Below are 24,510 nucleotides of genomic sequence, written 5' to 3' on the forward strand. Positions count from 1 at the left end.
AAACCCAGATCTGTTTATCTCTAAAACATTCCAATGCCCTAATTTTCCTAATTGGGTAGAAACTTTCCACAAGTATCTCTTGAATAATGAAGGTTAGACGCAGACTTTTGAAACATTGTCAAAGTTAGATATATCAAAGATGTCAGATGTCTTAAAAATATCTTAAACTATTTCACTAAATACTTTATTTGCATGGTGGTTTCTTTGACTAGTAGGGAATTGCCTTCATGCTGTGCTTTGGAACATACTTGACTGCCAGAAGAGCCCCATAAAAATTAGGAATAATTATTATTGGAGGAAATTTGGCTTTGATTTACACATTGATGTGACTTTGGAAAATATGTCACAGATCACTCAAATTAGAACTGTAAAGAGATTTTATTTCTATCACGCAATTTTTTTTTTTCACAGAATACTAGCTCCCTTATAAATTTTAATCGGTATAAAATATTACTACAACTCCATGTTCCCTTAATCTGGAAATGGCACTATTTGATTTATCTAGAAAGTTTACCTAACATAACAGTTCTGGTAAAGAAAAGTTCAGGTATGTCTGAACAAAAGAAGACAGAATATTAATGTGGTCAGTAATTGAGTGGAAAACATTTAGTTGTGCTGCATTTTTAACTGAGAATTTTGTAAAACTTAAGTCTGCTATAGGGAATAAAGTTAACGATATTGTAATAGCTATCTATGGTACCAGGTGGGGACTTGAATTATCAGAGGAAACATGTTGTAACCTATATGAATGTCTATCCACTGCTCTGTACACCTGAAACTAACACAAAATAGTATTTGCAAACCATAATAGAAAAATAAAATAATTTTTAAAAAGGGAAAAAAAGACAAAGAGATCTGACGACAAAGGCAGAAACCCTTTCTCAATGTTTTTCCCATTAACTCTTCTTTCCAGAGGTATATGAAGTTTACAACAATTTTAATTCAGTTCAACTTTGCTTTGCTACTAAAAACAAGAAAAAGAATGATTGATTATGAATTTAAGTGATGGAATACCCAAGCGACAATTGTGCTAACATTAGAGCCATTTAACTTTCTTTTATAACATGGAGGGTGGATATAGGACATAAATTAATTATATTGAAGTACCTGACAAAAATTTAAAATTACAAATATAGTTGTATAAGTATACTTTATGGAAATATTGAGGCAAGCAATCAGAATAGTTGAAAGAGTAGGAAACGATTGACCCTTCAGAATGAGATTTGGGGGTTTTGTTTCATGATGTAAGAGATTGCTATACTATCTAATAAAGAGAGAATATGCTAATTGACCCTCACACCTTCGCAAAGATGCAATGCCTACAGCCAATAAGGAAGGAATATGCTAATTGACTGCCCACCCTCAAAGATGGTGGTGCCCACAGCCACAAGATGGCCAGCAGGGGAGGGCAGTCAGGGGTGACCAGGTCAGCAAGGGAGGGCAGTTGGGGGCGACCAGGCCTGTAGGGGAGGGCAGTTGGGGGCTATCGGGTTGTCAGGGGAGCAGTTAGATGTTGATCAGGCTGGCAGGGGAGTGGTTAGGGGTGATCAGGCTGGCAGGCAAAGCAGTTAGGGGCAATCAGGCAGGCAGGCAGGCAGGCAGGCGAGCGGATGGGAGCCAGCAGTCCCGGATTGTGAGAGGGATGTCCGACTGCTGGTTTAGGCCTGATTCCACAGGTAAACACATAATATAATATACAGATGATAATATTGTAGAATTATACCTGAAGTCTGTATAATTTTATTAACCAATGTCACCTCAATAAACTCAATAAAAAAGAAAGAAGTTCCAGAAATTAATGATAAAAATTAATTTTATTTTACATTTAAAAAGCTAAGTCTGCTCATATGAACAGAAACTCTCTGCTTAGGGTGGTTTCCATGTCACCGGATTGGCTTATAACAAACATGGTGCCAAGAAATGTTCAGAACAAGAAATGTTCAGAACAAGATGTCTATTTTTAAATGGGAAAAAGAGAAAGATGATACAAGGAAGGAAGGAAGGAAAGAAAGAAGGAAGAAAGGAAGGAAGGAAGGAAGGAAGGAAGGAAGGAAGGAAGGAAGGAAGGGGAGAGAGAGACACTAGATGGGGCACTTTTTTGTAAATTTTAAATTTAGGATTAACCAGCATTTTTCTAATTTGACCAAAAGATTGATCTAATAATTTTTCTTCTTTTACTTAAACAGTGCTCAAATTTATGGATAGATATTTTCTGCAAGTGCAGTGCAAATTATCCTAGACATATTAAAGCAATTAGATGACTGAATTTCACTTTCTGTGAGTGGATCCTGGGGTCTGGGGAGAGGGGTACCGAAGCTGCTGCCCTTTTCAAATAATTCACAAATGTGCTAATTATGTGTCAGATTTGAAAGCTGAGGCATTGTGACCTTCAAGCCAACAAAAGACCTTTTCAAGTAAGCCATTCCATGTACATTAATAAAGTGAATAATGCCCTTCCACACTTAAATAATGTATAGCTGTTATTTCATTATATGTAAATGGAAAGCAAGGAGTGGTTTCACTGTTGACATGTTAAAAGAAATGCTATTGAAAACAAAGGCTATAAATCCGTTTTCATAGCACTGGTGATATTCTTCAACTAGTGATCCGAAGATATGTTCGTTGTTTGCTCCCATTGCATGCATTTCATGTGTGGTTTCTCCACAACTAAACGTATTTTGGATTTGAGCAATAAAAACTGGAATGTGCTCAAGTATATAATGCTGGAAAATGATTGTTGGAAAAGCAAACTCTTTGCAGTGATGAAGACAATGATGCATTTTGTAGGTTGGGGAAACACTACCCCTCTACACAAATAATCACCTGCTACCAAGAGGAATGGTGAATAACTGAGGCTCAAAGGAAGGGAAAAGAATCTCATGCTCTTTTTCGTGGCTCTTTCTTTTAAAAAAAATAATTTTTTTTGATTTCAGAGAGGAAGGAAGAGGGAGAGAGAGATAGAAACATCAATGATGAGAGAGAATCACTGATTGGCTGCCTCCTACACGCCCCCACTGGGGATTGAGCCCGCAACCCAGGCATGTGCCCTTGACGGTAATTGAACCTGGGACCCTTCAGTCTGCAGGCTGACGCTCTATCCACTTAGCCACACTGGCTAGGGCTCTCGTGGCTCTTTCGTGGTATAAAGAAAGTAGTGGTGAATATTGGACTTAGGTAATGGACATAAAGGTACTTATTTGAGAGAGCAGTGTCTTCACTGGGAGAGCATAAGTTTCAAAAGCAATAACGTATAAAGGAATTTTAGTGTCACTAATGCTTGGATCAAATGGACTTCTGGGATGCCAAACAGTGCCCACGCGGTTGTAGTAGAAAATCAAGAACAGGAAGAAGAATTTAATTATCTTGTATTTGTCCAGCTTTGTAGTATAGTTTATGCCGAATAAAACATGAATTAAAGATATAGTCATTCTTAATGCAACTTAAGTAGACATAAGAAATCTCTGGGAAATAATAAACTAATTACAAACTTAAAATAAACCACAATCATATGAGATTCCAAGAACTTATTAGCATTCAATCCACAGATAGAAATTTTTTCAGCCCCATAGGAAACCATAATACTTAGTATCTTATTGTGAATTAGATGTTGATACCAAGAGACTATACAGTGTTTACTGATTCACTCACTAGTTATTTCTTTTGTCTTAAATAATTTTATAGGGACCTTTGTTGTTATTTGCTGTAATAGATTCTCAGGATACTTTCATAAAACAGATACCATGGACATTTGTGAGAATGCTAATGTCTGTCACTGAGACTTTCAATGTATGGGTACATGTGCTTAATTCTCTAGGAAAACAAATATTTCTGCATTTTCTTGATAATCTGAAATAATTTTCAATATTTTGGATTGTATTTAAGGTGGCAAATCTTGCTTGTTCCATGTCAACAAATGAAGATGGAATTAAAATTGTCAAAATTGCAGCCAACCACTTGGAAACTTTGTGTCCACAGGTATGACCACGTTACTGTCTCTTCCACTAAACTAGCTGTAAGAATTGTCTACAATGCTTCAGACTCTTATACAAATGGAACGACATTTAAATATTTATTTTAAACGCAGAAGATAACTCGTCTTAAGGTCACGGTTCCTTCTTTACTAATCACCTAGTTCTTTACTGAGCACATGGTTCTTGTAACATTCCCTAAGGCCCATATCAGAATCTTGTGAGAGAAAGGTATAGCTTGAATCAAGGCAGTGTTTTGTTCAACACATTTCATGTCTTAGTCATTATTTATTTGAAACCTCCAACAGAATGAAAGAAATGACATTTTTGCCCCTTTTATCAAATGAAGGCATGGGTTTGAAAAAAGCCAATAAATGTTTTCCTGTCTGCAATTCAGGAGTTTTTGAAATCTGAAGAGCAATACATTTTTAGGGAATTATTTTTAGATGATTAGTAATCCTGAAGCCATGGATCAAGATAGGCATAAGGGCAATCGTAATCATGTTGTCTTAGAATACGCTCTGTATTCTGTTCCACTACTCTATTTCTTTATCCTTGCACCAGTATTGCAATGTCTTAATTATGGTTTTATACTAATCTTATCTGTTATGCAAGTTGGTTCACGTTGTTTTGTTTTTTCTTTAAATTGCTGTTGTTCTTATTTTTCTCTTTCATATAATTTTTAGTTCCATGAAAATACATGTTAGAATATTTATTGAAATTGCAAAAATATTTTAAATTGTTTTAGATATTCAGTATCCTTTAAGATATTGAATCTTTTCATTGATAAACATGTTTTATGTATCTCCATGTCAGATCTTTTTTAATGTTTCTCAGTGATTCCTTAGGTTTTTTTTTTTTTATCATTTATTACAATAAATTACATGGCTACATGCTGAAAGCTTCAAAATTTTTCTCTCTAGGCTAACCCACTTCCCTAGTGACCAGACTTTAATATCTAGTTTTCCCCTTGACATTTCCACTTTGACATCTAGAGGACAATTAAAACTTGAAATAGCCAAAATGGAATTCTGGTTGTTCCATCCCCGTCTCATTCTGTTGCTGCTTCTGTCTTCCCGATTTTACTAATGGCATGGCCATTCATCTGGTTGCTTGGGGGGAAAACCTAGAGATTTTCTTTATTCAGTCAGTAAGCGGTTATTGAACATATAGCCTGTGGTAAGCACTGATTATGCATCTTGGGAAAAATAGTAAAGAAAACAAACAAAAGCCCTTGGTCTTGTGAAGCTTATATTCTAACTAGAAGCTCGGTGCATGGATTTGTGCACAGGTGGGGTCCCTTTGCCTGGCCTGCAGGGATCGGGCCAAAACTGGCTAACATCTCTTGAAGGGTCGCGGATTATGAGAGGGCGGTTCTTGGGTGACGCACCCACCCCGGAATCGGGCTCCCTCCTCTCTGGTGCGTAACCTGAGAACTGCAGCTGCCAAGTCACTGCAGCTCAGAGCTCCTGCGTGGAGCATCTGCCTTCTGCTGGCCAGTGTGCATCATAGTTACCAGTCGGATGGTTGAACAGTTGGATGGTTGCTTAGGCTTTTATGATATCTAATGGCTAATTTTTTCTATCTAATCTGTTAACAAGTCCTATCAATTTTACCAAAAATATTTATCTTGAATCTATGTATTTTTGTCCATCTTATCTGTCAACCCCTTAGCCTATATCACCATCATCTCTATCTTGGGCAACAGAACTGTCATCCTCGATGGCATCCATGTTTGTACTAATGTCTCTCTAATCTACTTTATAAAAGTCAAATTATAAATGTATTTATCCCAGTGATTGCTTTTCTTAGCTATTTATAGTAAAATGCAACCATTTTTATGGCTTAATCAGACTCTTGTGACCTTCCTATTGTCTAACTTCCAGCCCCATCCCATATTATTTCCCTTTTAATCCTCAGATCTCTGTGCACTGGCCTTTGTTCCTAGAACACAGTAAGCTCCTCTGCACCTGAGGGAGTTTGCAGTTGGCCGTTTCCCAGTGCTCTTTTCCCATATGGCCATGTAGACAGCAACTGTTATGTTCAATTTGTGAGGACTCCGCTCAAATATCATCTCCTCAGAGATCAATCCCTTAAGTCACTCCTGCAGTTCTATCATATCATGTCGCCATATTTATTTCTTTTAGAGTCTATCACAACCTCAAATTATATTTTATATTATCTTGTTACTTTTATTGTATATTTTCACACTGAAAAATAACCTTCATGATGGCAATGATTTAGTCTTCCTTATTCACTGCTTATAACCAACTGCACCTAGCAAAAATGCAGTATTTTCTTGTCCTATATATGAGAATGATCAGGATTTTAGAATAATAAATCATTCTATTCATAGAGGACAGGAAGGTTTTCGCCAACATCTTGATGACACTTTTCCTAACATGGCGTGTTCACTTTTTGACAACATAAAAAATACAGTATAATTATTAAATTGTAACTAATGAAAAAAATCCTTTAAATGGCTGATTAATATATAGTTGCTAGCCAAGCGTGAGGCCTCTCTTGGTGGGCTGAAATTATTTGCTTTTGACCTAGCTCACTTCATGTTTTCCTAGTGATTTGGATAAAATTATAGGATAATACTGTTAAAACTTTAGTTAAAAATAAGAGGATAAAGGAAACATATTAGCTGAAAGAACCCAGTCACAAAGAATTTGGGTATTCTAGAATATAGACTAAATCTAAATATCCAGATGAAATATAATAAGTATAATAATTAAACCATATATACTGAGCACTCTAAAACAAACTGCAAAGATAGAGAATGGAAGAAATACAGCTTAGCAAAAATTTACCCTCCAGGAAACCTGCAGGTTTTAGTTGATTGTAATCTCAATGTGAATCAACAGTATAATACTAGTAGCCTGGTGCACAAAATTCGTGCACATTAAAAGGGAATTAATTGCCCTAACCAGTTTGGCTCAGTGGATAGAGCATCGGCTTGAGGACTGAAGGGTCCCAGGTTCGATTCCAGTCAAGGGCATGTACCTTGGTTGCAGGCACATCCCCAATGGGGAGTGTGCAGGTGACAGCTGGTCTTCAAACTCTAGAGAAAGCAATATATAACTGACCATGTGCAAAAATGGGTTCGGGTAGGAACATGCCTACTCTGTCTAGAGTTTGTCCTTGTGATTTATTAATAGTCATCACAAATGCTGGCATCACGGGAAACCGTTGTTGAATCAATTTAAATGGGAAGCCAGTGTCAGATGGGGACAAATTAACTCTTGGAATCAGAACAGCCTCTCCCTCTGCAGATCCTGTTAATACTTCAGCTTCGATAATGTTAGGTTGTAATCTTTTGATAATAAATCTGGTACCATTACAAAGACCCCATTTACTATTGAGATTTCTCAATAGCATGATGATTGCACCCACTTTCAATTTTAATTTATGACAGGGCATTCCCAAAGGAATAATACTATTCAGAAATTTGATGGGGAAATTTTCCTTTGTTTCTTTGTTATGGGGTGGGGTCACAACATTAGTAACAAAGAAACAGAATTAAAACTTTATTGTGGGGAGCCACTACAGTGTTTTGGATAGGTTCCAGCCTTGGACTGATGAGAGGGCACAGTCCTCTCATTGCCACGTGCAAGTCCCAGCTTGGAGGGCAGGGCCCTCCCAGGACAATTATAGCCAACAGCTGTAGTTGTAAGCTTGAACCTATGGTTCAAACACGTGGCCCCACATGCCTGAGTGATGTGGGCTTGATAGAGTTCAGGTGCATGTAGTTGAGTAGAATTTAAACCCAGGAGAATGTTTGTAAACATCTTGGTCACGCCCTTACTTTGCCTTGTAGCATCCGCTATAAAATAAAGGCATGGCTGTGGGTGTGGTCGCTGTCTCTCAGAGAAGCAGTGTCCCACCGAGACCCGGCTTTCATTCTCTTGTCTGTCTTTTCTAAGCCTTTCAGCTGCCCCACTCAGGTTCACCCCGTGCTGGCGCGGCACACTTTAGAAAGATCTGCCTCCATGATCCCAGGTCGGGTTCCTGCCTCAAACTTCACCCTTACAGGAAACAGCTTGGGGGAGGGCACAGCCGTTGCCAAGACAACCCCGTAGGACTGACTTCCTTCTGCTCAGTCGAGACTGTTCATCTGTATGTGATGAGCACCACCCATGGTTTTTATATAAGTAGATAGCTATCAGAAAAAAAAACAAAAAACACTAATATGATTTAAATTTCTTCATCAAAGAATAAGTTCTAAAACTTATTTTCAATCTTCTATATACTTAAAAAATTATTTTAAACATTGTATAATTTTTATTCAGCATATCCTGAATTTCAGAATTAGTATGTCTGGAGTACAACCCCGTGTGTGTGTGTGTGTGTGTGTGTGTGTGTGTGTGTTCCACTTTTGCAAAATTTAGTATATTGAAATAAAGTATGCACATACTTTTAGATTTACTAATTCCACTTTCTTCAATTTATGATACAGATATACATGCACATATGCACACCAGTGTGTAAGTAAGATTTTTATGCAGCTCTATCTGTAATGACAAAAGCTAAAGCCACCTAAATGTCTGTTGGTAGTAAATTGGTATGTTTTGGTATGAAAGATATCCAAGAAGATTGAAAAAGGCAATTTTCAGATGAATGTGTATAATATGCCATATATTTTGAAAAAAAAGAGATAGATAGAACCATATGTTTTTGAAGAGCATAGAAAAGTTTTTAAAAGGTCCCGGTAAGAGTTTTAAAAGAAGTTACTTCCAGGAAGTAAGATTAGGGACAAAGAACAAGTAGGAATACTTTTACATTTCACTTTATTTCTTTTAGTACCCTTAATTTTACTAGAAATAGATACTTCATTAATTTCTGAACAAAACCCAACCTATTAAAACAATTATAGATTGATTCTGGAGTGAATCAAGTTGAGAAAACAGGGTTGGGAGGAGCTTATAGGGTGGCATATAATTCTTATTTGTTAAATACGGTTGAATTCACCTAAGTCTCAGTGAATTGGATCATTCTGGTTCTTACTGTGCCTAATGGACTACAACTACAATGCTTTGTCCAGTTACAGATGTCACACTTCAAAACAGAATTGTCACTTGGAGCATTGGGGCAGAGGATATCGGAAATAGTGACATGACTTGAATCTATGTCATATGAAAAATTTATAAAAGCAACAGGGAATTTTTAGCCAGGAAAAGGTAAGACTTGGAGAAACATAATCACTGTCAGCAAATCTTGAAAGGGCTGTGATGTGAAAGGCTTCATTCTGAGAGCCCTGAGGGACAGGACTACAACCTCTAAGCAGAAGCTAAGAGGACAGGTACACATCTCATCTCAATATAGAATTAGTTTCTAATGGAAGTATGTATACTGGAAGGAAGTGACTTTGTTGAGAAGAAAAGATTTGTAATTTCTCAATGCCACAGACATCTAAACACAAGGAGGGTGATGATGAGACCAAGCTATTGTATAGAGGGTATGAGTCCTGGGTGAGAAATTGGCCTACCTGCTTTTGAAGTTCAATTCAGAGATCCTATACAGATTTGTCTTTTACATAAAGGAGATGGTGATAGCATTGCTGGAGTACTATAGCGGTTTGAAGTCAACCCAGTGGAAAGATAAAGCTGTTTATAGGGATTGACCCTGGTTACATTTTTAACAAGTGACTTAGAAGAGTATTTTTAAAATAAACATTTCACATTTGCATATGGCACAAAATGAGAAAGATGGAATTCAGTGTTCTAAGGTATGTTGACAATTTGGATTAATTTTTGGAAACTCATAAGCTGAAATTTAATAAGGGTAAATATAAAGTCAGGGCCTTAGGTTAAATAAAATCGATTGCACAAGTGGATATGAAAATCATTGCTTATCAGAAGCACCCGGGGCATCAGAAGTGCAGAGGGACATTTGTTATCTAGTTCGATGAATTTCAAACACTGGACCGTGAAAGCATTTTCATGGTCTATTGTAAAATTAGTTCAGTGTAATTAGCTTTGTTTCCCAACATAAAATTTACTTAACTTTTTATTACAAATCTATGTACTTTCTACTTGTTTGATATTCATCTAAACATTTGATTTAGGAAATAAGAAAATTAGATATATTTTCACATTATTTCTTTTTTTATAATATCTACATGATTTATAAGTGTTGATATTATACTCTTTATTTTATTTTATTTAATATATTTTTTTGATTTTTTACAGAGAGGAAGGGAGAGGGATAGGGAGTTAGCAACATCAATGAGAGAGAAACATCAATCAGCTGCCTCCTGCACAGCCCCTACTAGGGATGTGCCTGCAACCAAGGTACATGCCCTTAACCAGAATCGAAACTGGGACCCTTTAGTCCACAGGCGGATGCTCTATCTACTGAGCCAAACCGGTTAGGGCTTCATATTATTTCTTTACTTGGCAAAATAAAAATCTTCAAAACTTATCTCAGTCAATTTTCTTTTTTCTTCTTCTTTCAAAGTATTTGTGGCCTGAAAATTTCATAAAATTCAAAGCACTACCCAGGGGGACTCAACTGTATGTCAGCAGCATCACATGGGAATCATTCTGCAGCTTTACAGTGATTATGATGGTCAGCTTTTGAAATAGGGAGAAATTCCCAATGCACTTGGCATGGAGATGCCCATGTCCGGAGTACCATGTTGGTACTTAAAACTAGCCTCCTCTATTTGGTTAAAAATTAATTATCTCACCCCTAATGCCTTGGCAAGGCCAGACCAAATAATTTTATGGCCCTCGGGCCAGATGTTCACCACCCCTGGATAGTGAAACTACTACCTAATCACTGGATGTATTTAATTAAACAAAAGCCAAATAGGCTGTGCCTTGTCGAAGATGTTAGAAGAATTTTATTATTGGGTGGTAGAGGTATTAGGTGGTCTTACGTGTCTTTCTATAAATACAATTTTAATCGATAGAAATCATGGTGAGACCTAGGTTATTTCCCACTGGCCAATACCCTTCACTCAATTAGGCAGACTCTCTCAAAGTGCTTAACTTTTTCAAAAGCATGTCAAGTTTTCTAATCACTGTCACACTTTCATCAATAGCTAATACAGTTTTATTATGTATTCTGTTTAACCTCTCTTATCAAATCGTGTTCAATGACCTGACAGCACTGAAACATCTTGCAGAGGCATTTAGTTTATTTCCAGTGATGTGCTTGGGAGTATATTTTTTATAAGTTGCTTATTGGGAATCTATACTTAACTTTCTAAAAGGGTTATATATTGGGTGTGTTGAAAAGTAGGGAGGAAAGTCAAGGTTACCCCAAATATAGAAGCTTGTGAAATTTTAGGAAAAACAAAACAAAACAAAACAATAAAGTACCTGGGGGAGCATGTGCATCTGTATTCATATTTGAACATGGAACAAAATAACCTCCTTGAGCGTAGGGATTTTTTATTCATTGCTATATTCTAAGAGAATTCCTGATAGACAGTAGGTACTCAGTACTAGGTGAGGCAAAGTGGGATTATAGCTGTGAGTATGCATAGCACAGTTTATTCTTTTTAAAAAACTATTTTATTAATTTTTTACAGAGAGGAAGGGATAGAGAGTTAGAAACATCGATGAGAGAGAAACATTGATCAGCTGCCTCCTGCACTCCCCCTACTAGGGATGTGCCCACAACCAAGGTACATGCCCTTGATCGGAATCAAACCTGGGACCCTTCAGTCTGCAAGCTGATGCTCTATCTACTGAGCCAAACCGGTTAGGGCGAGTTTATTCTTTTATTATTATCTACACTAATGAAAGAGGAAAATGGTAATTGGCGTACGGTGATACCTTTTTCATTGGCTAATCAGGGCTATATGCAAATTAACTGCCAACTAAGATTGGCAGTTAACTGCCAACTAAGATTGGCAGTTAACTGCCAACAAGATGGCGGCTAATTTGCATATGTAGGCACAATGCAGGGAGGCGAAAGGGAAAGCAGGAAGAAGCCCCCTGCCACTGACAGTGATCGGAAACCCAGGGGGGAGCTAACCCTGGGGCCGCCTTTGCCCTGCCCCCCAGCCATGATCGGAGAATCAGGCACTTTTGCCGCCCTGGCCAGTGATAGCAGGAAGTAGGGGTGGAGCCAGCGATGGGAGCTGGGCACGGTCGAAGCTGGCAGTCCCAGGAGCTAGGGGTCCCTTGCCTGGGCCTAAAGCGAAGCCCACGATCGCAGCGCCCCCCGCTGCCACTGCAGGTCCCCGCTGCCTGGGCCGGACGCCTAGGCCAGAGGCGTTAGGCCTGGGCAGGGGCAGAGCCTGCAACCGCGGGGAGCTGGGGGTCCCCTGCCCAGGCCTGACACCTCTGCCGGAGGCCTCAGGCCTGGTCAAGGGGCCGATCCGGTGATTGGTGATCGGAGGGTGATGAGGGTCAACTCCTCTGGCTGAGGCATCAGGCCTGGGTGGGGGGCGGAGCCGGGGGTTGGGGGGATATGATGGTCCCCTTGCCCAGGCCTGAAGCCTGGGTCAGAGGTGTCAGGCTTGGGCGGGGGTGGAACAAGCGATCAGAGGGAGATGGGGGTCCCCTGCCCAGGCATGATTCCTGGGCCAGAGGCCTCAGGCCTGGGCGGGGGCCAGAGCCAGTGATCGGGGGGAGATGGGGGTCCCCTGTCCAAGCCTGACACCTCTGGCCGAGGCATCAGGCCTGGGCAAGGGGCCGATCAGGCGATCGGAGGGTGATGGGGGTCAACGCCTGAGGGCTCCCAGTATGTGAGAGGGGTCAGGCTGGGCTGAGGGACACTTCCCCCCTCCCCCCCCCCCACACCCAGTGCACACATTTCGTGCACCGGGCCCCTAGTGTATTAATTGTTTCTATACAAACAACTGTAAACCTGCTTTTGCCACACCGGTATTTCTGGAGTGAATGAGGATCTCAGCGTGAACCGATTTTGTGTTGTAAACACTGGCAGGTAGATGCTGAGAGCCAGCACAATTCCTCATCCTCCTTTGTTCTTTGGGGGATGTAGGAACTCCCAATTTCTAACCAAGTGATAAAAAGTCTCAGTATGACACTTTGTCAGCTTGAAGTACAAGTCATGTGAAGTGACTGGCATTATCTCCCTCTGCATGGACAGGATTGTTTTGTTATAACAGCAGCTTCTTCTGATGAACTTACGATGTGGAACTGTGTGTAGTACACACTTCAGGAAGGGCAATGGGCTCCTTTGAATGGAAAAACATGTCCTGATTTGTATGGGTTTTTTGTCTGTAGGTTTTCGTGATCAAGCAGCTGTCATATCTATGAATTGAAAGCATTTAATTTTCTAAGTGTCATGCTCCAGGGAAGCAAATATGCTTTCTTTCATCTTCTTTAGACCATAATGATGGGTGTTTAGTTAGCAAATAAACAATATGGGACTCAAATAATCAATTTGAAATCATCATATTCTTCAAGAATCTCTGGGTGTACCTAAGAGAGTTGTGACAGGCTTTTTATACCTAATTTATACTCTAAGGTTTTAGAAAAGTCACGTAAGACAATAACAGGGTTAAAATGAAGTGATCCTTTTTTTTTAAAAAAAAGCTGATTGTGATTGGCTGATTCTCAAGACTGTCTTCTGTGGTTGGCAAACTGCGGCTCGCGAGCTACATGTGGCTCTTTGGCCCCTTCAGTGTGGCTCTTCCACAAAATACCATGTGTGGTGGCACACGTACAGTGTGATTGAAACTTCGTGGCCCATGTGCAGAAGTTGGTATTTTGTGGAAGAGCCGGTATTTTGTGGAAGAGCCACACTGAAGGGGCCAAAGGGCCGCATGTGGCTCACGAGCCGTGGTTTGCCGACCACTGCTAGGTGATTTAAGACCAGAAGCCTGGGCTTAGTCTCTTTCTTGTGGTGCCCTTGTATTTATGAGGGGAGGCAGCACTTGACTGCAGCTATGAACACGGTTGCTTTCTGAGCCTGAAATTAATTTCTGTGTTATTCTGCTGTCATTATTCTGCCTTCTTCTTCATTTACACAGCCAGCCACACCCGGCCACTCACTCCCAGGAGCATTTCATCCAGCGATAGTTGCTGAGCACTTACTGGGAGTCTCCATGAAGTCAGGGTGAGCCAAGGGCAGGAAGAACGGATTCATGGGGTACCCCCGGGAGCACTTCTGAGGAATAAAGTGTGGTTTTAACTAGGAGGGGCTTTACCTGAGACAATCTGATGTGGTGCGTCCTGGAAGAAGAAACAGAAGGATGGGAAAGAAGTTATACCCTTAAATATTAGTGGGGACATGGAGACCAAAAATTAGATAATGACTTAACCCTTTGCGGTCCAATTTTATTTTTGGAATTCAAACAGTCTGGTCCAAATTAATTGACGGGATTGAATGTTGAACCGGTTTGCGGTGTTGACCTCAGCCTCGACGTTGGACCTGCTCCTAGCGCCTGGTCTGTAGAGTCAGCCTCCACGTTGGACCGAAAAGGGTTAAAAGAAAGCAGATGGAAGTAAATATGATTTAACATGTAGGCTGAGGCAGGAATTCCAAAACTGATCACAAACCTGAGCGTTTGTGCCTGAGCCCTTATTGAGTCTCACAGTGCTTTACCATCCTATTATCATCTTAGCAGAAAAGGCCTGGGCTGACCTTCATAATGTTCGAGTCACAGAAGAAAACAAGGATGGACCTTCGCTTGCATGCATTGAGCTCCCAGTGGGAAGGGAAAACGTATTATCCAGGTAGAAACGAAGTGGTGTTGGAGAGTAGTAAGTTGAAATGCCATGGGAGTTAGAAAGAGATTCGTGTCAGGAAATTCAGGGAGGGTTCTCTGAAAGGTGGTATTTTCTATTGGCCTTAAAGGATAAACAGGATTTGGACATTTGGGGAAATACGAAAAGGGCCTCTAGGCAGAAGATATGGGAAAGTATGCAACAGAAATGGAAAAAGTGAGTAATTGAATCTGCCTAACCCACATTGTTTTTTGTTTTGTTTTGTTTTGTTTTACAGGGGAGCTCCTGGTACTATGGGTAGAACAATTCTTTGTTGTGTGGGATAGTCAGAGTGGGGGGTTCTACATGCCAGAAAATTCAGAATCCAGGGCACTCTGTACACAACCACCCCCCCCCCCCCCCCCGCCTGGTCTTGGTGATAACCTCCTCCACACGTTTCCCGTGCCTCCTATGAGATTGTGTCCCTGGCGGGGCATGCGGTGGAGAAGGGAAGGTTGGATACGTGGTTGAAACACAGATTGAAGGCCTTACTGCCAAGTAAAGGAACTTAGATTTGGAATGTGGTGGAGGAGGGCAAGTCACTGTGATGAGCTATGCTTCTGGGGAATTAATCCGGAAATTGTATGTCAATTGAATGAAAAAAGGGACAGGCAGGGCCAGTGAAGAGGTTACTTAATATTATATGATAATTAAGAATTCGAATAAGGGATATAGGAATAAAAATTTATAGATGGAACAAATGATAAATTGACTTTATAAATTGGCCACATTTGGAAAACAAATTAGACGATGGTAATGATGGAGGGAAAAGATGATAAATATGAGGGTTTTAGTGTGACACCTGGAGGATAATGGTTCTCTGAGGAGAAGTCGGAAATACAATGAAAGAGAGGCCACTTGGGGACAGAAATTAATTTATTTAAAATACTCTCAACATAGGTTGAGATTTTAGCAAATGACATGTATAAGAACTTGAGATATCACAGCTGGATATGGTAACCATTTACATGGAGGTTATGGTTAAAAACGTACATGTAGAGCAAGATTGCTAAAGACTAAGAGAAAATAAAAGGACCAAAGATAGAATCTTAAATAATAATAATAACAAAAAAAAAATCTAGGAGGAAAGAAAAAGGAACCGGAGAAAAACCTATCATCAAAGGAGGAGGAAAGTGTGGCATTGGTGGAAACCATGCGAGTGGCGCCCATTCAGGAACTGTAAGATCATTGCTCCACAAGAGAGAATGGATGAGGCTGAGCAATTTATGAGTCAAAATGTTGTTTCTGGTGAGCAGCAAGGTATCATTATGGCATGACGGTTTATAATTTTAGAAGGAAATTTAATACCTGTTTTTGAAATAAAGTTATTGTACTTATGCCACAAAATTTCACTCTTGGCCTAATAGGAAAACAGCATGAGTTTAATATCTAACAAAATAAATATACTTTTTTTAAAATTCCTGCTCTTTGAAAATTACATTAAAGCCCTGAGTCTGATTCTGAACATGTAAGTACCTTCTGTGCTGGGTACTTGGTAATGTGGGGGTGCAGAAAAAATCACTCTCCTCCCACCTTCTAAGTTCTTCTAGCTGGGCTAATCACATTTAACAGAGACAGAGTAACAGAAGAAGATGTCCAAAGTTTATTTTACAGATGAACATGGGGAAGTGGGTGCCAGAAGATATGAGAACCAAGGAAGTATTGGGCAGTTGAAGTTTAAATGCCATTCTGGGGCTGAGACAAGAGGGGTTGGGGGGTGGGGATGGTACCATTTGTGGTTTGGGATTTCAAAGGGCAGGAAGGCAATTCACATGGTGGTGGAACAGCAAAAGTGTGCTAAAGAAATGTTTGCTGAGCTGTCTTTAACAATGGGACACAGAGAGGACTTTGAACAAATGGGTCTCCCTAGGTTCCTCTGTATCACACACTAGTTTATATTAAACTACAGAAATCTGTGATGACACCTTCCTTTCTGGAGCAGGTTCTCTGTCTAAATCCCTTTTAGGGAGTTAGGGGAGAGGTCAGAGATTTTTCCATCTTTTGTTTCTTAAAACCAGCCTAAAATCAATATCCCAAAAGGCATATTTTAAGGTGGGAAACTGCTTCCCATCAGTATCAGACTCCACTGAGGAAGCGATGGCCATCCTCAGGTATTTATGACTTGGCAGGGGCCTTCCCATGGTTATCGTATTCAATTTTGTAAAGGCCTTGTGACAAGAATTATTGGTCTAATTGTATATATAAGAAGAAATTCAGAGTTGCTCAAGGTTAAGGAATGGAAAACATAAATCCTATTTAGATACTAACATTCTCCTTGGTTTAAAAGAAATTATTTCAACGGTTAGAGTTTTATCTATTTATATTAGTATAATTCTTCAAAGAACATAGACTTTTTCCCCCTTATTTATCCTTGCTGTGAAAACAGTGATAAAAAACATCTCCCATAAAGTTTTCTTTTCAACATTGAGTCTGTAATGCTTTTTGACCCTCATTATATTTAGGACTTACTTTTCAGAATTCCATGTTCTGGGTCCTTCATAAAGAATAACAACATTACTTAACATTTATGTATCACTTTATTATATAAATAGGCTTTATAATATATTTAAATTAACACACTCAATAAGGTTGGATCCCAGAGAGGTTTAATGGCTTCTATAAGATTATACAGCAAACTGAGGGAAGAGACTAGAATATAATGCTTGCTTTCCAACATCACTCAGTTAATATCTTTGTCTACTTAATTGGATGGAAAAAAAACATTATGGATCAATGTGTTAATCATGTCTTGTTGGTATAATATTTTCAAATATTTAATATTCAAAACTTTTGGTTAAAAGCAAAGGGGTCATTTCTATGGGCAGGTAGCTGGGTATAAATGTGCATATTTAAGGTCATAGAGCAATGTTTGGTTCCTTAGAACCCATATGTGGATAATGCTACAAAGAGCAGTTTGAGTTTAAAATACTGAATTGATTCAGGCTATGTATCCTTATTTTCTTGAGAAATATTTTTATATTAAAACTCTCTACTTAGGATTAATGAAAGTATACTTACTTTTAAAAAGAATTTGTCATCAGAAAAAATATTCTTCAGAACACTGGAACTTTTATCAGATAATAAAATTATGTAACCCTGTAGTTAGAAAATGAAAACACCTATAGCCAGTTTTTAGAGCCTTTCATAGTGGAACATTTGATTTCTATTTAGTCCTTTTTTATCCCCTGCTCAATAACCCTTATAATATGCTATACGTAATATTGCATTTATCAAGCAGTATCATTGTACAGATAAAAATAGTTTATGGATAATATACTAGTGAAGTAAATCATTTTAAGGAAAGAGCCTTTGGCCTCCAGATAGGTCTAGTATAGCAATCGGAGAGTAGGGAAGAATAGTAGGAAGTAACTCTAGGCAGCCTAAGGGAAATGCGTCAGAAACCGAAGGGAATGTCACAGCTCATGAATGCAAAACTGCCTGTCAGCATTCCAGGAAGAACTCATTGCAGTGCTCTTAAGCAAATACTTACATCTATGATCTGAGACAAAAATGCTTGTTGGCCAAGCTTTGCTGATACATTAATAGAGAGATGACAGTCATTTTCCTATTGAAATCTTTAGTACAATGTCTTGCCGATAAATAATCATTATGATTTCTGTTTCTGCCAGATGTTTCCTATAAATCATGAAATGCAAAAACAAAGATTTGAAAGCCATGCTGAACTAAAGTATGCCTGAGGTGAGGTCATTTGTCAAAACAGAGTTTTCATGACTAAACAAATAATTACTCGAAAGATCTCATTGGGAGTTATGGAGCTTCTAACTTGCATTGTTCGTAGGTCACTGAACAAGGGTTTTTTTGAGGATCATAGTATTTGACATCTATTCATTTTACAAATATGTATTGAGCACCTGCTTATTTTCTAGGGACTAAGGATAATATAGCAAAGACAATAGTCAAAGTGCCTATCCTTTGGAGCTTACATTCTATATGAGAGGCAGAGATAATAAATATGGAAATACATAAAAAATAATTTTGGGTAAAACATATATATATTCATTTAATCCTCACAATAAACCTAAGTGGCAGATACTATTATTTATACATTTTTAAAGATGTAGAAACCGAAGTCCAAAAAATTCATGTAACTTGCCAAGTCAGGGAAAGAAAGAGCTGGGGAGCTAGGATTCCAGCCTGGGCAACCTAGGTTTCTAGCCTTCCATACTGCATGCTCCACTGTAAGCAAAATCAGGTAAGTTACGAAATAGAAAGAGATGATGGGCAAAACATACCTCAAGGCAGAGCTGACCTTTGAGTTGATTGTTTAATAGCAAAAAGAAACATGTAAAATTCTGCCGAGAGAGCTTTCCAGGCTGAAGAAACAAGTGCAGGGGCCTCCAGATGGGAATGGACTGGACCTATTTGAATGGAGATATGTAGGATTGGGGGAGCAGGGGAAAGCAGAGGACAGGGACTAGATCTTGTGCAGCCATGCCAATGATGGTCTATTAGATCAGAAACCCTGCATGACACAGCTCAGCCGTGTTTGGACGAGTCTACCAGTGATTGCGATGCATGCCACAGATTCGCCTGGGACCGTGGTGTGTGAGTGGCCTCGTACGCGGTCTAAGAGATCATTGTGTGTGTCTCTTACCAACTCGGTGGCACGGGTGGCTTGCAATGGGCCATGATGGGGAAATTTATTTCAGAGAAATCAGAAACCCTTAAATGCTACACAGCAAGGCTTTTTGTTAGCAACACTGGTAAATTCAGTGGTCAGGGTGGACCTCGGAGTTTGCTTTACTGACAAGTCCTCAGGTAATGCTGATGCTCCTGGTCCTGGGACCACATTTGAGAATTATCAGAACTAAGTTTGTTTTATTCCCTGCTGTCATATTTCTCAAATGTTCTCCCTTCCCCTTTTATATATTTCTTAATTGCATCATCTTCAACATTCTCTTTCAAATTTATTTCCATCTTCATCTCCATAATTTGCATTTCATTTTCATTCACATTGTTTAATCTAGCTCAGTGGTCGGCAAACCGCAGCTTGCGAGCCACATGCGGCTCTTTGGCCCCTTGAGTGTGGCTCTTCCACAAAATACCACGTGCGGGCACGCATGTACAGTGCGAAGTTGACTTAAAACTTTCAGTAAAGTTTATTAAGTTAATTTTAGGGAACGTTATGGAGTGAAAGAAGATGTAGTGTCGAGGATTGAGAAAGGTATGTTGAGATGGTTTGGACATATAGAGGATGAACGAAAGGAGATAGACGGAACAAGTATACAAGACGAGTGTGGATGGGAGAGTTGGAAGGGGTTGACCTCAGCTAACGTACCTCAATCAGATTGAGGACGTTTTTAGCAAAGGCCAGTTTAGGAGTACCCTAATTAAGTTAATAACAATTTACTTACCTATATAGTTTAAGTTTAAAAAATTTGACTCTCAAAAGATATTTCAGTCGTTGTACTGTTGATATTTGGCTCTGTTGACTAATGAGTTTGCAGACCACTGATCTAGCTCATCATTACTTCTGGCCCCATTATTACCATAGCTATCTTCATGACTGTCTTCTCTTATTTATCTGTCTAACATTGTTACCTTATACAGACTCTGGTGTTTTCCTCTTCTCTCCTTTCACCTAAAACATAAGGTTATCCAATGGTTGCTGTTGCTTATTTTATCAATTCTAATCTCCTTTCCAGGCTTAAATTCCAGCTCTAAATACTGGGTGTTTTCCACATCACACCAACATGTATCCATCCCTTCATCTTTCTAATCCACCTGCTCTAAGCCTATGTCCAGGCTTTTGTTCATAATCCTCTGGAGACCTAGCCTGCATTTATCTCATTCCATCCCCTTGACCCTCCATGTACATTGTATCTATCTTAAACATTCCAATTAAATGATAATTTTACCAACATATATTGGACAAGACCTCTAATTATATCTTTGTGTCCAAGACAGAACAATGAAAGCTGCATGTTAGTGTAATTAGAGAAAAATTGCAGCAGATTAATACAAAGGGTTTCAGCCCTAGCCAGTTTGGCTCAGTGGATAGAGTGTTGGCCTGTGGACTAAAGGATCCCAGGTTTATTCTGGCCAAGGGCACATGCCCAGGTTGTGGGCTTGATCCTCCCTACAGTGGGGGGTGTGCAGGAGGCAGCTGATCGATGATTCTCTATCAGCACTGATGTTTCTATTTCTCTATCTTTCTCTATTCCTCCCTGAAATCAATTAATATATATAAAACAAAAAACAAAAAACAAAGGGTTTCAGTAAGGAGAACAATTTTATCTTGAAGGAAGTTCTGTACTTATTTATGTCCTTTTCAAATATTTGTTTTGAAGAAAGAAAAACATCTAATGTTTATTGAACATCTATTTTCTAAGGTTTGTGATAATTGTTTTTCTTACATTGTCTCATTTATATTCTCACAGCAACTCTGTGCAGAGGTATTATTGTATGAGTCCCTTGAAAACCCAGAAATCTAATTTATCAAATCTGTGGTTAATATACATCTGGGGGAAAAAGAACCACTAATGTTATGGATGGGCAAGTCATGAGTCACCAAGCTAGAAGAATGAGTCAAAAATCAATAAGGCACATTTAACAGCAATAACTAACAATTTACATTAAAATTAAATGCATCCTTCATATTATAAAATCTTGCAGAATTTGCTTGACTGAGGTTCATGGAAGAGATCAAATAAAACTCCCTCAGGCTCAATATGAGCTGATAGGGTGACATAGGTTCTAATAAAATTAACATACTTTTATATCACAATTGTAGGGATATGGCATCCAGATCAAGGGAAGTAAGTTTTCCTGTGTAGTCTTACTAGACAGTTATCATTAGGAGTATTGTGTCATTTTGGGGTACTATATTTAAGAAGGTTTTAATAAGTTATACAGCATAAAATGATGAATACCAGAATACAGTGGGGCCTTGACTTACGAGTTTAATTCATTCCGAGACCGAGCTCATTAAGGAGTTCATTAAGGAGCTCGTTAACTCAAATTACTCTATCAACTCAATGCAAAAAATCCGGCGAGAGACAGCTAGTATCTCAAAAAACTCGTTAGTCAGGACACTCGTAAGTCAAGGCCCCACTGTAGTATCTTTGAAATAGTTGACAGGATAAAGAAAGATGACTGAGTGATAATATTACTTGCTTTGAAATTCTGCCACGTGGGAGGAAGGGCTGGGGCAGCCGAAGGTAGGCAGATGTGTAGAATTTAAAGAGTGGTGGTTTCCAGCACAATGTAAAAGGAAACTTTCCTGGATTCAGAGGAGCCCGACTGTGGAAGGGTAGCATCAAAAAACAAGAGACGCCTCATCCTTGAATGTGAGCAAACCAAGCATTTCCCCTTGTTGAAACATTCTGGGACGTCATTACAGCTTTTGTTGTCTTCAGGCTGTTCTTATTCAAAATGATCTTTTCCCCTTCTGATATGTAATTGCAATGATGGACCTCATTTAATAATTAAAGCACTTAATTTTCCTTCCAGGTGCATTTTATATTATTCTGCAACATCCCTCCTCCCACTAAAAGTTCCTACCAGGGGCAAAGCAACATTATGTTATATCTCCCACAGCATTGTTCTGAACACAGAGCTGGGATTCAATAAACACGTGTTGGCTGATCAGTAGTTTTCTAATCTGCTGAGACAGCGCTCTTTTGCAAGGGCAATTACAAACATTTCTAGGAGCCCACTCAAGTTCTTAAAATGATACAGATGATGTTCTGCTCTCTCCTGCTTGAGCAGCAATCACATTGCAGAAAACACTGTCAGCAAAACAGGACAAAACTGATGTTTTGATTTTCCTAATAAGAGAAGACAGGAAAATAATTCTCATTTAAAATCACTCCCATTCAGCTTTAAACTGTATGAAATTGTACTCTGCCAACAGAACCAAGTCCCTGTGCTCTTAGCTTCCACAAACAATGTAAATGTTTTGAACATATCAGCAATGCCACCTCTGCACGCATCGAAGCCATTTTTCTACCTTTCTCTATTCGTCAAATGCATCATCTATCAATGATACGTTTTATGGCTTTTATAATTTCTGTTCCTTAATGCTGTTCTTTCCTCCCTCTGTAGAAGCGTGACAAACTATATTTAATTTTGACATGGTTTCCATATGCTGCATGCCTGTGTTAAAAAAGAAATGCTGTAGCAATTTTAATAAATGCAATTGGTCTCACTGAATCAAATAGAAGACTGGCTTCCTGATCCATTTTCCTTGTTTTTCGTACTTCTATACATGTTCTTCATTCACTGTTTTTTTTTTCATTCTCTTTTAACAGGATGATACTCAGTAGGTTTGTATCCAAATGGATGTTTATAGCTTCAGGTGTATGCCTTAATAAATGGTATAATAATCTAGATATCCTTTTTTTCCAAAATGAAATATGTAATTTGTCTTTTGCTAATATCCAGCTTTCCTGTATAGGTGATTTTATATTTCACATATATCAAACGTAGAAACAGCAGTCGGGCTCTAGTTTGGAAATGGGCACTCTAGTCTTCTGCACTAATTAACTATATCGCTTTGGGCAAGTCATATGAACCTTAAATTCTTCAGTTGTCTAATCCTTATCTTGTAAATGAGTAGATTTGAACTAGATTTCTAAGATCCCTTCTAGATCCGAAAATCTACAATTTCAGGAAGTCTTTAAATTGGTGAAATTTTGTACCAGTAAAACATATTTTAAACACATAAATATTTTTGTCTTATAATTTGACTGATCAAAATAATACCTTTAAATTATGAGTTCACAACCTTCAATACTTTTTAAAGGTTTTATATTATTAACTAGTGGCCTGGTGTATGAAATTTGTGCACATTCAGAGGGAATATTTTAATATTGCTATTTGCCCTTTCTCAGAGATGAAAGAAAATTAGTAAAATGTGTATGAAAATCTCCCTCCTGTTAGAGTCTGTGTGTGCTGCAGGACCCAGAGTCAAGTCCCCACCAACCCGCGTGCGCCTCAAAATCTCGCTAGAGCCAGACCCAGCCGGCCCCACCCCTGTCAAGCCCCACAGGACAGGGGTGCAACCTCAGGTCCCCTGACCCAGCACTGGGCAGAGGGTGCAGTCTCAGGTTCCCTGTCAAGCCCTGTCGGGCAGGGGACACGGCCTCAGGTCCTCTGGCCCCGGTGCCAGGGCAGGGGGCACAGCCTCAGGTTGCCCGTCCCAGGCGCAAGGGCATGAGGGCTCGAGGGCATGAGGGCGTGAGGGTGTGACAACCATATGCATATTAGCTCTTCATTATATAGGATTATTTTATCTTAGAAAATATTGCTCCTTTCAATATCTATTTTGTATACCTTAAGAAGAAACTAATTCATTTTTTCTACTTTATTATAAAAAACACACACATAAGGAAACATTTATTATTGAAATCACAAAAGCCATTTATGTGACATAGACACTATGTGGAGTGGTCCTTTTTTAATCTGATGAACGTTATTTTTTTCTCTAAATGTTCTCGTCTAAGAGCGAAAGCAATGGAAACAGATAATGAGCCAAAGCATGTTAAGCCATCTGTTTTAGAATAGATTAAACAGATGCTTTTATTTCTATTAATATTAACACATCTCAACTTGTATGCTTTTTCTTAATCATCAGTGCATATCCCACTATTGAAAATAGGAAAAAGGAATGTCTGACTTTATCACTGACTGATTAAACCCAGTCACACGTGTATGCTGGTTTCCTGCCCTGAGGGAGGGCAGGTCTCTGCTGATGCAGATGCACAATGATATATGGAGTAACAAGGGCATTTATTGTAAAAGAGAAAATATTGATGTAGAAAATATTGAAATATTGTCGTTTTTCCCCTCACCCATTGCACCCCTCTCCTTAGTTCCATGAGGAG

The 24,510-nt window shown here is 39.0% G+C and overlaps 1 protein-coding gene across 1 annotated transcript in view; it reads left to right on the forward strand.

Moving 5' to 3' along the window:
* The window catches only part of CTNNA3 (catenin alpha 3), a 1,265,562-nt gene that overhangs the window by 776,693 nt on the left and 464,359 nt on the right, over nt 1-24,510 (forward strand). The window contains exon 10 of the mRNA XM_081105050.1: nt 3,883-3,975. Within this exon, the coding sequence (XP_080961176.1) occupies nt 3,883-3,975 (93 nt within the window). The remainder of the gene's footprint in view (nt 1-3,882; nt 3,976-24,510) is intronic.

The sequence above is a fragment of the Myotis nattereri genome, assembly GCF_964212035.1.
Source record: "Myotis nattereri genome assembly, chromosome: 13".
Lineage (NCBI taxonomy): Eukaryota > Metazoa > Chordata > Mammalia > Chiroptera > Vespertilionidae > Myotis > Myotis nattereri.